Raw genomic sequence first — 16833 nt, forward strand, 5'->3', positions numbered from 1 at the left:
GGGTCAATATCAGGAGATTTCTTGCCACCTCAATTAATTTATGAAGGTAAAACGACTCGATGTCTGCCTCAATATAAATTTCCTTCCTCGTGGCACATAACCCATTCAGATAACCATTGGTCCAATGAATTCACAATGAAAGAATATGTTGAGAAGATTTTGGTACCTTATATTAACAGAAAACAAGCTGAACTGAATTTATCATCCAACCAACCTGCATTGCTCATTTTTGATAATTTCAAAGCACAGACCACTTCTTCGATGACTAAACTGCTTGACAGTTACACAATCAATGTTGCTTTGCTCCCTGCAAATTGCACGGACAGATTACAACCACTTGATTTAAGTGTCAATAAGGCAGCATATACTAATGACAATCAATTGACATATATAACTAGTGTAGTTTGGTCACAGTGTAAATAGATTAAGACTGAAATTATTTACAATATACTACAACTCAGTATCTAAAGTGTTCTGCCAACATTACGTACGTGGGAATGGGGAAATATGATGCTTGTTAAAGCAGTTGATCAAATGTGCTCTCATTGATTCTTACTTCAGCTGTAATTTGCTTAAATTTATCCCAAATGCAAGAGCTGTTGCAAAAGCTGTTGCAAAAGCTATGGCAAAAATCCCACAGTCAGTCCCTCCTTTCTGTTTTTGGGACTGCGAGACTGTTATCTTGAGCTTCTCTGACCCTACCTGGAACAGATTAGCAATCACATGTTCTGTTTCCTTGTCACAGTATTGAAATAATGAATCATAAACTCTGACTTCACCAAGCTGACAATTCAATGTTGTGGCAACTATCCAATGGCGTCTGCCTTTACAATGTATGATCTGGACTTTGTTCCTGACTAAACTTTCAGTCATTTGTAACCGTCTGTCTTGGTATAATGTCGACACTAAACCATTCAGTTCCGAAAACTGTTCTTTCAATAGTTGCTGTGCAAAATTAATCTCAATATCACACAACTCTTCTCCCATTATGATTCTTTCTGTGTCAATACACTTAATGCTTTTCCTCAGAGGTGGAGCTTCTTCTGGACCTTCATTATGCTGCTCAGGTACAATTACAACAGGTAATTCGCAAGGTTGCTCTGAGGAAACCACAAGTTCCTGTCCTTGATTTGCAGCTGCAGGCAATGCTTGTTGATTGGTAGGTCGAGTAGGTGCACAAACTTCAAACACTTCCACAAACTTCAAACACTTCCACTGACAGTGTGGACTGGATTAGTTTCTTAGCTTTCTGGCATTCATCGGCGTTAACGGACTTGAAGATTAATTTACAAGGTATTTCTAGACCACCCTAAGGCAAATCCGAGGAGTACCTTCGAACTCCATTAATTATACAAACGAGCAATCCGCCTCTCCTAATAAATAACGAGCAAATCGTCGATATTCTTCTTGGCACATGACCTACAATTCGGTCACTTCCTCCTATTGCTTTCTTCACGGCCACAGCATACGGATCGTGACTGTTGCCAGGCTCACGCTCACATCCAAGTTCCTCGCCAATTATTGGATCATTCCATATTAGTTGGTATTCATGGTATCCGCGTATCATAGATTCCACAGAAAATATGAAGTCGAAACCTGCCATGTGGATGCTGCAGGATCAGTTGAGCCAATCACACGCTCTATTTACTTCCCACCGTCACGTTACAGTCCCAGCTACATGACCTGTAAGGATATGAATTTAATATAGCTATAGTTATATTCATAGAGACACAAAGGTTGTGCACAGCTGTTATAGTTTTGATACAGACTAGACCTTGCGGCTCGCGGAGCGAGGGTGTGGCTATATCACACTATAATATGCGTTGGAGTTCAGGTTCTCCGTTCGTTGTAGTGAATGTTACGGAGAATTTGGCCGGGCTCAACTGTTTCGCTAATGTTTTACACTTGGATAGTCAGTGGAGCAATTCGCCAAAGTTTTTTTTCGCCAATACCATTTTTTGACGATTTGCCAAAGTTTTATGCCACCAATGTTTTGCGCTATACGGTAGTCCATTTCCATGCAAGCTAAAGTATTCAGGGTATGGTAATGAATACTTAGGGTTGTGCAACATCTGGTGTCCTTTGGGAGGCCTTAAAATGTATTGAAACCTATGGGACTAAGATCTTTATACAGTACTTCACGGGAACTCAAACCATACTGTTTGTTCTTAAATAAGAACATACTTTTATAGCAGCCATGTGAAAATTGGGAAGATACGCTGTGTTGTAATCGAGAAATCAACTATCTTGTGTCAATTGGTAGTGATATCTTAAGTTTTAAAGCCTACATCTTTCTTAAAGTGAGGCATTTTTACTCTTATAAGTATAAAGGATTGTTAGGCAGCACAACATGGCCACTAAACCTACTGTAATGGGTGAAATAACTGCGTAGTTGATAGAATCACAGCGATGAAAGATCGCCTATTTCCATGATAAAATATTTTATAGCATTGTTCTCAGCCTTGTAGAAACATAGTAACAAAGTTTTTCTCACTAAGTAGACTTTCTAGATGCTGAAAACAAAGTCACTAGAGTCTTCTACCATGCTAAAGTCACTTCTTTCTGCTTTACAACACAGCGAATCTTCATGAACTATATACCATCGTGATGCTAACAACCTGAAGATTACAATTTTGTTCTCATAATAAGAATAAACGGTACAGTTTAGGTTCTCGTGAAGATTTCTTACCTCACTCCCATATGCTTCAATACATTTTAAAGGACACCGAATGTTGTGCAATCATAATTATTAACCACCACATTCCTTAGCCCTTATGTGAAAATGGACTAATATGAAGAAGGCGAAGTTGAGCATATCAGTGGTGTTTGGCCGATTCTCTCATCTTTTTACAGTAAAAAAGATTCGGATAGACAAAACCCTGCCAGGAAGTTAGCTACCTGAGTTATAGGACTACAAAAGGGATCTGAACACCATTAAAAACACCAGCAGTGCCACTTAGTCAATAAGAAGTCATAGGATTTGTTTGTTTTTGGAGATGAGCATAAGCTCTGTAGCTTCCTCTGATGGCTGCGGCTGCTGACTCTCCCTGAGACGTGCCATACGGCTAGTTGTGGGAGCATCAATGAGTTCTCCCTGCTCACCATTATTTTGGTTTCTGATGTTATCAGCCTGGGATAGTCCACCAGCATGTTTAGAAGTGTAGGATACCATGGTTGAGCACTATGTTGACTTGTTGATTCTGTACCTGAGTAAGTGTCCTGCCTACCAGATTCCAAGGTGGGTTGGCGTACTCCTTGGGTCCACACTTGGAGTAATTACTCTGTCATATCTGCAGATGGATTTGGCTGCCAGCTGAAGTAGCGTGGGCACTGGGCAGACAGGCGAGTTGCAAAGAGGTCCACTTCCAATAGACCAAAGGTTTCCCATATTTTGTGGAATATTAAGCGAGACAGCTTCCAGTGTGTTCTGTCTGTTTGCAACTGTGTATATTTCTTTCCAGACATCACATCCACAGATCCTTTTTCAGATTGATCAGCTCTCTTGAGACTGTCCCCCCGGATGGTTGATGTAAGCAACTACTGTGGTGTTGTTGATCCTCACCAGGATGTAAATTTTGTTTGGATTTGTTTTTTTGCAGATAACTGCACTGCTAGTGTTGCTGCAAGTAATTCCAAGCAGTTGATGTGGAGTGTTGCTTCCATCTGTAACCATGCTGCCCTTGTGGTTTGTATCCTCCATCCCTGCAGTGATGTGTCGGAGTCGACGATCATGTCTATCTTCCTCTTGAGGAGAGTCTTTCCATTCCGTTTGGACATCTCCGTGTCCCACCATTTCAACTCTTCCAAGCTGTCCGGTGAAAGGGTTATTTTGCCCTCATAATGCTGGGAGTGGGTCTCCAGGGAGTTGGAGAGAGCCATCTGCAGGATTCTGTAGAAGAGGGGTGCAGTGGAAATTGCACATGCTGTTGAATTCATTTTGCCCAATAAATGTGCTAGTGTCCGGCTCTGCCATCCTCATTATTTGTCGAGCCCCACTTGAATCTGTTATATCTTGGCCGGAGGGAGTCATATTGATGAAGTTGACTGTGAGACCAAAAGACTCCATAGTCTAATCTGAGGTAAGCATAGACTTCTCTGTGTTGATGTGAATCCCAGGTATTCCAGTAGGTGTACCACAGCTGGAGCCTGATCCAGAGCTTGTTTCTTGGACTCTGCTATGAGTAGTATGTCGTCTGTGTAGACGATCATTCGGAACTCTCTCTGTCGCAGCATAGCCAATGCTGGTTTCAGAGTTTTTGTGAACACCCATAGGGCAGAGCAGAGGCTGAAAAGGAGACAGGTAAAGCAGAAAGTTTTCCCCTAGAATTGAAATTGTTGGTACTTTTGATGTGATTGGTGTATTGGGATTGCAAAATAATACATCTTTCAAATCGATCTTTGCTAACCAGTCTCCCTCTCCCAGCAGGTCCTTCAAGGTGTGAATGCCCTCCATCTTGAAGTGCTCTGGGTGAACAAAGCTGTTTAGTGTTTTGAGGTTAATGACCTGCCTTTGCCTCCCATTCTTTTGGATCAGAACTCTGAGGGCACTCCACAGGTTGTATCGCCTGCTTCTGAAGGAGTTTGAATATTTCCTCTTGTATCAGTGTAGGAGGTATAATGTGGTGGTCATGACTCTTGGTGTGGCATTGCCACAAAGTCTATTTGGTATCCCTGTACCATGTTTAGTACCCACTGGTCCTGTGTTATTGCAGACCAGTTTACCAGATCTGCCTTTGGCAGGTCTGGTTGATGACAATGTTTTGCCCCGAGACATGCAATCTGGTTCAATAAGGTACTTTTCCAATTCACTATCACACTTTTGAAATGGTGTGTGCATGAGTCACTTGTTCAATGTGTTCTTCTGGAACAACTTTCCCTGGATTGTCTGTCTTTTGTGGGATCCTCCCCCTCCTTGTGTCAGCTTGCGAGTGTAACCTGCCGGCTGTTGGGGGATATGGTCAAAATAATGGCTTAGTGGTACCAAAAGTGGACCTCATTTACTTGGTCCACCCTCTGTTTAGATTTTTGGGCAAACTCCAGCCCAAACAGGGAGGGTGACAGTTCTACGAAGTTTAAATCCTCCTCAACCAGTGGAAGCAGTGCCTTATTCATCTGGTAGATGACTTTGGTACGCCAGAGGTAACTAATTCAGACACTGGCATTACGCATTAACTTGACTGCATCTGTGGCTGCATTGATGATCTTCTCAGGGACATCCTCTTTTGTTTTTAAGATGGCACTAAGTGGGGCTAGGGCATCAAGCACATGAGACTGGACTGTTGCCAACTCCTTGTCTGTAGCCTTGGTTACTGCTGGTATCTCAGTCTTGAAGTAGCTATCAAGCTGAAGTATCCGAGATGTTGCCACTTTAGGAAGAGAGTAGGCAATCCTCACTTTCAGGTGGTCTGCACACTCCAGGCTCAATGTCAGAGTTGTACTCCCACTCTTAACTACCTTGCTGTATTGAAGTGTGTCAGGAATGTCCTCCCAGGGTAATTGGCGGTTCACCTTCACGAGCGGGACTCCTCGAGTTGCTGTCATGGCGGTCACATGTTCCTCTCCGATGTGGCAACTCTGATCTACTCTGAGATCGCTCAGGCTGGTTCTCTCGCTGAGAGTATGAATAGTGTCTGTGGTCAGAACTGCTCCAAGATTGTGACCTTGAGGACGAATGGTGTCTATGGTGCAGGTGAGAACTTTGCTTTCCGTGCTTCTTTCGCTTCTCTGAGTGACTCTTCAGCTTGTCTAAATCATTCTTTAGGCTGTCAAACTTCTCCGAAAGTTTTTGACAAGTGACTCTAGTTCAAACATGACTGTTCGAAATTAACTGCAAACACGTGTTTCAGCTAAGAAGAAGGCCAGAGTGGGTGGTTTGATTGTGGGTTTTATCTATCCAGAGGATGTTTTTTTACTGCGAAAGCTATTCACTTGAGAGAACTGGCCAAACACTGTTAATATGTGAGACTGAGCCTTCTGAATTATAACTGGAATTCATTCAGCAAAATCATGAAAATGGTATTTCTGGTTGTACATCGCCTGCCTGCACTGGCTGCAAAACACACTTGATATATTTTCATAATTTTTGTAGTACTCTAATAGAGCACATGTTTTCTGATTACTTCAATACTACACACACACATATATATATATAAAATGTTCTAGAAATTCCACTGATAGATCTACGAGTTATCATTCTAGTGTACTAAACTAGAACTTTCATTTATAACGTAGAAATTAAGTGAAGTGAGCAATGACAGCAGTGATAGAGTGGTAAAGGGCTTGGCTATATGGATGTGGAAGTCCCTGGTTTGAACCCTGGAGAAATTTTCCAATCTTTTTTGTGCACGTGTTTTCCTTTTCAGTGACTGTTCTATTAAAGTATGCATCTCAATTGTATTTTTTTCACATGTTTGGTTTTTGCTTTATACTGTATCTCCTTAACTAATACTCTCAGTACTTTCAAACCACCATAGGTTTACACTACAATAGTAATTTCATGTACAGAACGATTTCTAGTTGATCTGTCAAGCAGATTACCCTGTAGGTGTGACAACAATTGCAATTTCCAAAATCGCACATAATTCTGTTGTTCTTAGTTCGATCTGTATGAAAATTGGGCTGTAACTGTGCTGCATTATGTTCTTTCTGCCCTCCAAATTGTCAATTGACTAAAGCACACACGAGTTATTGCAATTTTTCTAAAGTGTGTGAAAAGAAGAAGATTAAGAAGAAAAATGCAAAGAAAAGAAGATGAACTTCAAAGGAGCATATCTCAGTGATGGCAAGGTGGATTCAACTCAAATTTGGAATAGGAGGTGCCCTACCCCAAGGGAGTTACTGGTTATATTCCGTTCATGCACTATTGAGCTATGAATGCATGAAAATAGCCTTTTCTTGGTTTCTGTAAATACACACTTGTCTGTTGTGCGGCCATACTAGCTGCACTTGGCCACACAATACACTATCATGTGCCCTGACTACTAGTAGCAAGCATTGTGATAATTATGTGTGCATGTGTTGTTTTCTTTAAATAGATAACAAGAGATAAACAGTGGAATGAAATTGCACAGCATTTCTATAAAAAATATGATGTTATGAATGCTGGATATCTTCTTAAACAACACTACATACGGTAGGCGCATTCGTATTTTACTTTTGATAAATATTCACATATGCGTGTACATTTAATTGCAGGTTTTTAATGAAATATGAATTGTCTATGAAAGATAGTATTTCTCCAAGGCCAATGAAGTCTGCCAAAACCTTTGATGATAGTCGTCCTCGAGTTATCAGTCCATCATTTAAGATACCTTCAGCTTCACTTGGTAGAACACCAGTACCACTGAACAACAGAACTCCCAGTGCTGCAGTTTATAGCTCTGTGGCTGAGCCTACTGCATCCATTAACAGTGATGAGTACAATATTAGTCATGGTGTTTCGTTTAATTATGATCTGGGTTAGTAATATGAATTAATTTGGTACATTTACAGTGAATTTTTTTACTTAGGATTTATGTGTTGTTTTTTTTTTCAAGAGACAGCTATTGTTACTTGATTACATTAGGAAACCTAGCATGTGGGTAGCTGAGTTAGACTTGTACATAAACTAACCAAGAATTCTATTTGTGCTTGTGTCTTATTTGCTTAGAGCTTATGAATGTATATGTCAGCATATCTGTATATCTTCTTTGGATTTATTTCTTATCTCTACTGTACACTCTAGGAGTAACAGCAAAGACTTCACATTACAAGTTGGTCTTGTCATTAAAGAGTGGTTTACCCAATGAGTTAGATTTTGTTTTCAATGCACTTACAATTTTATCTTCAGATGAATATGATCCTCTAATTCTTTCTGCAGCTCCTTCTTTGTTAGATTTGATGTTGGCTCAAGTGGGGATTTATGATGAATGTGAGTTTCACCATGTATGTTAATGTTAATAGCAAAACAATAGAATAATTTGTTCACACTCGGAGTATGTTTTGCCTGTTTAAAAACTCTATTGAAAGTATTGTCACAGCAATGCATTTAAACTCCTTAGCAAGACATCATATCTCCATCCACACAGTAGGTGTTGGATGTTATAGAGCTTACATGTGTGTCATTTTGTGTAATTCAAGTATATGTAGTGACAATCAATTTGACAAAGCATCTTGTATTGTATAAAACCTGCACGTTCCACATATAGAAATATGTGCACTTGAATTGTACACTGTATGTCAATGATATGGCACTGATAGAAATTAGAATCTTAAGATTAAGTTGTATAATAAAGCAGTCAATTGATTCTAACAAACATATGCCACAGCCCTCACTTACCACTTTTTTCTGTTTAGATCCTATTATGTACTGTTCCAACAATACAGCAAAACACCAATCCATTGCAATACCAATACTCAGAGAATTTTATCAATTCAGATACTGATACCAATCATTACCATATATAATTACCATTATGCTTTATTATACTGCTTGTTTTTCTGATGCCATATATATTGACCATGTAATTTAATGCTTTATTATACTGATGGTATTTTTTGTGCTAATATTTTACTTGCCTAGATATGTATGAGTGTTCTATTAAAGTGATGAGTGCTGCCCAAAATTTTGCCATTAAAAACTGTAATAGAAATGTGATATGCATCAAAATCACTTACGTAATAGCCTTAGTGTATATACGAAACTTCAAATCCAGTACTAAAAACAAGAAAATACTCTCAAACAACCAGATATTGATTTTAAAAGTCACCAAAATCCTATTTTTGATCTGCCTGCATGCATATATATCTGCCTGCCTGCCTGCCTGCCTGCCTGCCTGCCTGCCTGCCTGCCTGCCTGCCTGCCTGCCTGCCTGCCTGCCTGCCTGCCTGCCTGCCTGCCTGCCTGCCTGCCTGCCTGCCTGCCTGCCTGCCTGCCTGCCTGCCTGCCTGCCTGCCTGCCTGCCTGCCTGCCTGCCTGCCTGCCTGCCTGCCTGCCTGCCTGCCTGCCTGCCTGCCTGCCTGCCTGCCTGCCTGCCTGCCTGCCTGCCTGCCTGCCTGCCTGCCTGCCTGTGTTGGGCGTAACGCTTTACTTTTGTTACGCGTTACATAATATTACAGATGTATTACTCAATGCAGTAACGAAGTAATTTTATGTGCTACATTTCTTATGTTAGCAATATCTAACGGATAGCTTTACATAAATAATGCGTTACTAAAGTACCATATTACTCCTTGTTACTGTAATATTATTACCTAATGAAGCACTAACGCGTTACTTCACTAGCTACTGTAATGTTATTACCTAGTGAAGTACCTTTATTGTAACATATTTCTAGTTACTTTTAAACTGAAGTAATATATAAGTAACTGTAACGTGTTTCATTGTAGTGCTAGTAACGAGTAATAAGTAATATATTACTTTTTAAAAGTACCGGCCCAACACTGCTGCCTGCCAGCCTTCCTGCCTGACCATAGTCACAAAGCCAAACAAAACAGGGCACACCACCATTTCATGCCACAGCAACAAACTCACTGGTGGCATCCCCTTTCCTGATTCTGACAAGTATCTGCCTTCTTCGCTTTGCTTTTTTAAAACTGTGACTTCATTTACACATTCGTGTCTTATTCATGCAAGGAAGCCATACCGATATGTGACCGGATCTGCGAGAATCCAGCAAAAACGACTGTAACTTATGAACACAGAATTGCAATTTGCACCATCGGGCTCGCAATGAATAGGGAGTCCATTTTAATACTGGTTAACTTTTCTCTTTCTATCACCTTTCTTCAGAGATGAGAAAGATTGATTGCGTATGATCGCTTCAACGTGACGTAAACAAACACCCATAACTCACGTATACTTTAGTCAACAGCCAGAGATGTGGTCATTACTCTAAAAATATACCTCATTACATATTACTCGTTACTTTTACGCCATGTAATGTGCAACAGGTACATATTACTCTCAGCAAAAAGTAACGAGTTACATATTACTCATTACTTTGAGGGCTGTAACTAGTAATATATTACATTTATTAGTTACAAGCTATAAAGTAAGTCCAGCCTACTAAAATACAAGCTATCAGCCTACAAAAACAAGTGACACAAGCAAGACATGGATTTCTCTGGTATAATTCAGCCACAAAAAACACTTTGCTGTAGTGTCTTGGCCTCAAAGGCACTCCCCAGTCATTATCACTCTTTGTTCATGCCTGCAACTCTGTCTCCAGTGCTGTCTAGGCCACCAATCATGAGAATGAGTACTATGCACCTTAATGCATAGTACCATTTGTTACAATTTCCGGATGTAATATCTGTGTTATATATTTAAAAAAATTGTTAAATGAAATAGGGATCTATGCAATAAAAATAAATAATTGTTATAGGTGCCAAAGTAGGGACTTTCCCACCAAGTTATGCTGTATTACCATCATTCATCTCTTGGTTCACTACTTTTATTGTATAGATCCCTACTTCATTTTAAATTAATTTTTTTTTTAAATTTTAAACCAGGCGCGCGCCCACAGCCGGCCGAAGGCCGGCTGTGGGCACACGCCTGGTTTACTGAAATTGTTTTCGTAAAAGTGTGTGTGTCTACCTATCTACATATCTACCTATCTATGTTTGTCCATATGCACCCACGTGAGCAAAATCGTTTAATAATGGTAAAAGCAGCTTTTACGTAAGAAGTAAAAGTGAAATGAAGTCTGTAGTAAACTTCTGCACAAGTGAACTTTGCTTTGAGGTGGTTTCTTTTCGGCGGACTGAAATACGGGTGTGGTGACTTTCCTCAGACTACCTTCCCCTTGAGGTTTTCAGGCATTTAGCAACTGAAAAACAATGGTGCAGGCCTCACACACTACCAGGAATAGCCTATCGCTTCAAGTTGAAAGGGGGCGTATCCCTTACGTACGTGAACGAAAATGAAGAGCAGCTTTGAGGTTTTGTCGAGAGAATTTGTGGGAAAAACACGTTAGTCACACCATAAAACAGTTTAGAAGATAGTTCTGTGCGTAATATGTTGGTAAAGGTGGTTTGTTTAACAAACGCTTCCTTAGCAGTGCATAGCAACGTAATTGAACGAATTACGAAAGACGAGAATTAGCTAATAATATTATTGCACAACCCAAAACTACCCTATTGTAAAGTAATAATATATAGTTGGTTAATTCGTAGTAGCATATACTGTCTATAGTTAATTCCAGATGAGGTAGCTAGCTGCATGGCGCCTGGTTTTTAGAAGTAGCACAACATCAACTTGTTTACATTCTAGTATTTTGTTGTAGCACAGCTAGCTAGCTACAATGCAATGCAATTTGTGACTGTTTAATTAGAATATCTTACAGTACATGATTGTTGTATTAGAGTGACTGTTATATAGAATATTGCGAGTCAGCCAAGGGGTGTGCGGCTACCTATACCAATAAGGGGTGAGGTCATCTTGTTTACTGTTAAGTAAATATAGCTAGATCGTTAAGAGGTGTGCATGATCTCCGTACTCTATTGCTATTAGTCCACCTATATCTTTATATTTGATGGGTGTGGTTGTGAACGGGATCCCAATCACAAAGTTGCAGATATCTAGCTAGTATAGCTACCTGTTATAGTAGCGCCAGGATTGAAGCACTTCTGAAATCCAGCTCTGAAATAATTCTGTGGCGTCTAAATATGCAGCTGAAAGAAAGTGTTGATATGGAAAATTAATGCCTTGATTATGGTTTCATTGGATGAAGAAGACAAGCAGCTTGATTGAAGATAAAAGAAAAAACAAAGCACAGAGGGCCTACATTCATCAGAACCCTAAAAGGCACATCCCACTGGTGAGTTTGTTATTGTGGTGTAAAATGGTGGCCGTGTGCTGCTTCGTTTGACCTCTAGCCTTGTGAATGTGGTCCGTCAGGCAATCAGTCTAAAATTTGAGTTTTGGCGATTTAAACGATTCTATATCCAGCCACTTGTAAGTGTTTTATTATAATTAATGCTGTGTTATATATCATATGGACTAGTACTATTCCGTAAAGGTGATTTTCGTCTCATAAGATGTCTCTAGAATGATTTTCAAAGGCGGAATTTTGGGTGGCGCACGGAATTTTTGGGGGGATCCCTACTTAAACAGTACTACTGTACCGTTTGATATTACTCGCTACTTCATCATGTAACGCGTATTACTACAAAAGTAATATTATTACGTAACGTGTTATCCCCAAATCTGACTGCAACGAAACAAAGATTTCAAACTCCCCTTGAGTAGGCTGACATCCAGGTTTTTATCATTAGGCCTTTCTTAACAAAGAACAAAGTGTTTAAATTTTTTATTGCGCAAATATTTTACCCATTGCAATCAATGGCTTATACTGAAAATTTAGGTTTGCACTATTGTGGGATTTTTGCTGATCCGGTCACACATGTTAATTTTCTGTTTCAACACTTTCCTTAATTAGTGGAGTGTATTTAAATCCCACAAAACTATTTGAAGCACTTACGCCACTGTAGGTGGAGTAAATGCGTGTAGCAATGCTTATAAAATTATCGCTGGTGTGACCATACCCCTAAATGATCAGAACGTGCTGCATAGCAATGTTTTGCAAAAGCTCGTCAATGCTAATCTACAGAACTGAAAGCAGCAAACAATGCAATTTACATTTCTCATCATCCATATTTATATGGCAGCCTTCTTGTTGGATCCCTGGTAATTGTTAACCATCCTGACAGTATCCACGTGCCATTCTGAGATTTCCAGTACAAAACCCACATCTGTTATCAATGTAATGTGCTATAACTTCTGTTGTCATGCTCATTCATATATATCCGTGGTTAACAATATAAACACTTCTTCTCACCTTGCACTTTGTGTGTTTAAGGTTGATACTCAGTGTTAAAATTGCCTTCTGTGTGGTAAGACATATCTTGGCTCCAAACACTTCATTGGCCCAGTTCAAATAGAATGTACATTTTATATTATTTACACCACCCTGCCTTCCTATTATATTGTTTGCATGTGAATCTCTGAATTTCAAAGGCATTACACCACCTTTCGTCATGTCATAGTCCGTAAACATGCGAACATCTGAATGGGCACCGATGCCTCCAAAACTTTATAATATTTGAATATTTTTGTAGGAAGTGAAGCTATTTGAGCACATGCCAAAAAAGGATTTCTACTGCTTGATATAGCACTTGTACTTCTTGGCTAGTCATACTAGATGACTTGTTGGCTTGTAAGATGATAATCACAGCTCAAAGAGCTAATATTTCTATAATCTGCCACAAGGAGGATTAAAGTACATTTGTATGTGTTTAAAGCACTATAAGTATCAGAAATTAATGCAAACACTGTTGATATGGCTATGAAACTGGTGAATAATTCATAATTGTGACTTTGACATGATTAATTTGGTGGTCCATTCAACGTTTGTCAAATCGCTGTCATCTTATCAAACAGGGTAGTACTGTTTAGTAGGGTTCTCCCCTAAAATGAATGGTACTTGCCAAAATGCTGCCGTTGAAATCATCACCTACACAACACACACATGCAACACTCACACACACAAAAACACCCTTATGGTCAATGGTATGTAGAAGTCTAAAATCAAATCCAGCATTGAAAACACTTACAGAAGCCAAATATCGAAATTTTGCCAAAACCTGATTTTTGGTCTGCCAGCCTGGTTGCCTGACTACAGTCGCAAGGATAGAGGTCGACTACAGTCGCAAGGCTAGAGGTCAAATTAAGCCACCATCTGACACCACAATAATAAACTTAATGCATGACATGTGCCTTTCTGGTTCTGAAGAGTGTCTGCCTTTTGTGCTTTGTCTTTCCTTTTATCTTCAATTACATGATCGTCTTCTGATCAGAGCATGGCAGTCATGCCCCTTAGTGATCTAGCTGTAGTTTTGCCAACATGGTACTGATAATCCATTGCGTAGCTCACTCAAGGTAAGCAGCAAGCTACTATAATAAAGCAGTCATAACCATGTGTGTAGATAGAATGAAAAGTAAAGTTGAATAGTAGAATTATTTATTTGAGGGTTCCTGCGTTAAAAAAGTAGATGATGGCAGCACTACACTACATACTGTAGCTACAGTATATGGGAAAATCCCTGCCTTGGCATTGAACAGACAGTGGTAACATCCCAACATACGGATTTTCCAACATAGTTTTGTAGTGTAATTCTTCCATCATCTCTTGTTTATTTACTTTTTATCACAGGAGCCCTACTCCATTTTTCAATATAATAATTTCTAGACAGACAATATAACTTTTAACAAAAACGCTTCTCTAGACTAGTGCAGTACTTCACTTTGTCACATTTGTGATGCGTATTGCGTTCCATAATGGCCATGATCCTGGTCTCTTCTACTCGGTTTTGGTGAAGTTACTAGACCTACAGGTAGTTGCAGTGGGTATGCCTGGATTATTTCAGTAATGTTTGCGTAGTCAAAACTAGGCATTGTTTAACTATTTCCTTTTCTTGACCTTCCACTCTTCTTTTAAATTCCACACAACATACCTTTAGTCATTAATAGCACGTACGTACTTTATGTTGTAAGCTAAAATGACATCTACATGTGTGTTTCAAATTAGGTGATGAGAGAATTAGTGCACTCTGTAAGACTTGGCAAGAAAACAACACTGAAGTTGACTATCACAAGTTTTGGTGTTCTTGTGTACCTAACAATGTGTGGTGTGCCTTGGTAGCCACCAAGTACCAGTGTGAATCTACTGGGCCACAAGAACTGTTTCATATCTTCTGTGGCATAGGAGAGTCAACCATTGAAGCTTATCGGGTGGGACAGGTACGTACTTGATGTATGTACATACATACATACATACATACATACATACATACATACATACATACATACATACATACATACATACATACATACGTACGTACGTACGTACGTACATACATACATACATACATACATACATACATGACAACACATACGCAGTATTAATAAACTAGACAGATGCTAAAAGCATGATGGGGTGAGCCTGAGTTGTGTAAAAAGTGATGCGGCATCAACTGTATTTCCATGAATAGTGTTTAATGTGTGTGTGTTTGTAGCTATACATACAGAAATGCTCAGACTACTCTAGAGGTAGCTGGAGGAAGGTGAAAAAAGTTCAAGTTTGGAGGCTCAGTGGCCTGCCAGCATATAGCTACATAACTGTGGAAGTATGGTCAGCTAGGACTTATCTCCCTGTCTTCTGCAGTTTCGTTGGCCAACTGCATGCTCTCTTCTGTGAGTGTACATGGTGTCTATCAGGTGTCTACTTGCTTCTGCTTCATCTGGCATTTCTGCTGCCGTCCTCGCCCTGTCTCGTTCTCTCCCTGCCTTCTTCTAAGATGGTCTTCTTTGTCCATGTCTATATAGATAAAAAGTTGAAACCCACGTGACAATTTCTAAGCCAAGTGGTGCAAATATGGCCTTTTCCATATAGGAAGTTTTCGTGAATGTGACGCACGTACCATTCACTCGGGCATTCACCAGCCAGTGTTCCCTCCTCGCCCTGTCTCGTTCTCTCCCGGCCTTCTTCCAAGACGGTCTTCTTTGTCCATGTCAGTGTAGATAAGAATAAGTTGTGAGTGAAGTGACAAATTCTAAGCTGGCCATGTGGCGCATTTTTCTGTGTTCGGTACGTAAACTCTTGGGAATGGTCAGACGTACAGTCGTACGTACAGTTGAGCACTACCAGTGTGGGGCTGCCCGTGTTCGTTACGTAAACTCTCGGGAATGGTCAGATGTACGGGTCGGACGTATGAGTGACTACTGCCATTTGTGGGGCTCGCTCAGGCTCGCACCAATGACACAGTGATCCTCACCTGTTGAATAAAAAAGATTTTGGCCACAAGTGTTTGTTCTATTAGACATTTACATTGTATATTTTCTAGAATGTATTATAATAGGTGACAAGAATAATGTACCTGAGCAATAGAAATGCATGCAGATTTGCATGCAGTTCATTATCTATTTGGCATTAATTTACAAAGCCAGTAATGTACTCACCAATAATAATGTACACAACAATATGAACATTTTCATATCCAAAAATGCAAATATACATATTTTTACCATAAATGCAGTAAAGTTGTATTTGCCATCGTTTAGTCCATAAGTATGTGTAGCTAGCTACTGATTATGGACGATATCCGCAATGACGTTTTCTGACGTCACAAACAAAATGGCTGTGCTAGTGTGGGGACTTTGTACAGGGAGGTATTGGGCTAGGTAGTGTTTCCCTATGATAGCGTTTATAAATTCGAAAAAGGGAGAAGGTGAGGCATATAGTATATAATGCAATACAGATAAGCCTAGTTGTGTCCGAATTTAAAACTTTCGGTCTGCTTTCCTTGTTGAACGCGTTTTGCATTGTCACAGTACATGTACTACTTCTTACCTTTATTATCTTGTGATTCAGTGTAGAAAACTACAGACAACATTCATTTCGAATACTGCGTGCTAAAATCTCTGAAGGCCCCACACTACCACTTCCATTTTGTCAATTATGACATCAAATTTCGTCATTGCGGATATCGTCCATTAGGAAGGTTATTCACAATTGTATGTGTCACAAATACACATCTGAGAGTGGTGGTTGGTCAGTAAGTATGATGATTAATAGTAGGTAGGGTTCCTTAAGTGCACACTGTTCCAAAGAGACATTTCCAAAACCATGGTAACCAAGCCACTGCCATTTTCATTGGGGCCAGTGTATACATAGCATCATATGATGTATTCCTTTGTGCTGTTTCTCAGTCACCATTATTTAGTTCCTTTTTGGGATGTATTGAATTGTTGGATAAACTGAACCTGGAAATCAAAATCCAACTGCTGTTTCTGGT

General features: G+C 39.7%; 1 protein-coding gene across 2 annotated transcripts in view; it reads left to right on the forward strand.

The window, feature by feature from the left end:
• LOC136260075 (AT-rich interactive domain-containing protein 2-like) overlaps positions 1–16833 on the forward strand; it is a 77582-nt gene that overhangs the window by 5769 nt on the left and 54980 nt on the right. For both annotated transcript variants that reach the window (XM_066053689.1, XM_066053690.1), the window contains exons 4-7: positions 7035–7132; positions 7195–7457; positions 7724–7909; positions 14568–14779. In XM_066053689.1, coding sequence (XP_065909761.1) covers positions 7035–7132; positions 7195–7457; positions 7724–7909; positions 14568–14779 — 759 coding nt within the window. The remainder of the gene's footprint in view (positions 1–7034; positions 7133–7194; positions 7458–7723; positions 7910–14567; positions 14780–16833) is intronic.

Source organism: Dysidea avara, chromosome 7, assembly GCF_963678975.1.
Source record: "Dysidea avara chromosome 7, odDysAvar1.4, whole genome shotgun sequence".
NCBI classification, from domain to species: domain Eukaryota; kingdom Metazoa; phylum Porifera; class Demospongiae; order Dictyoceratida; family Dysideidae; genus Dysidea; species Dysidea avara.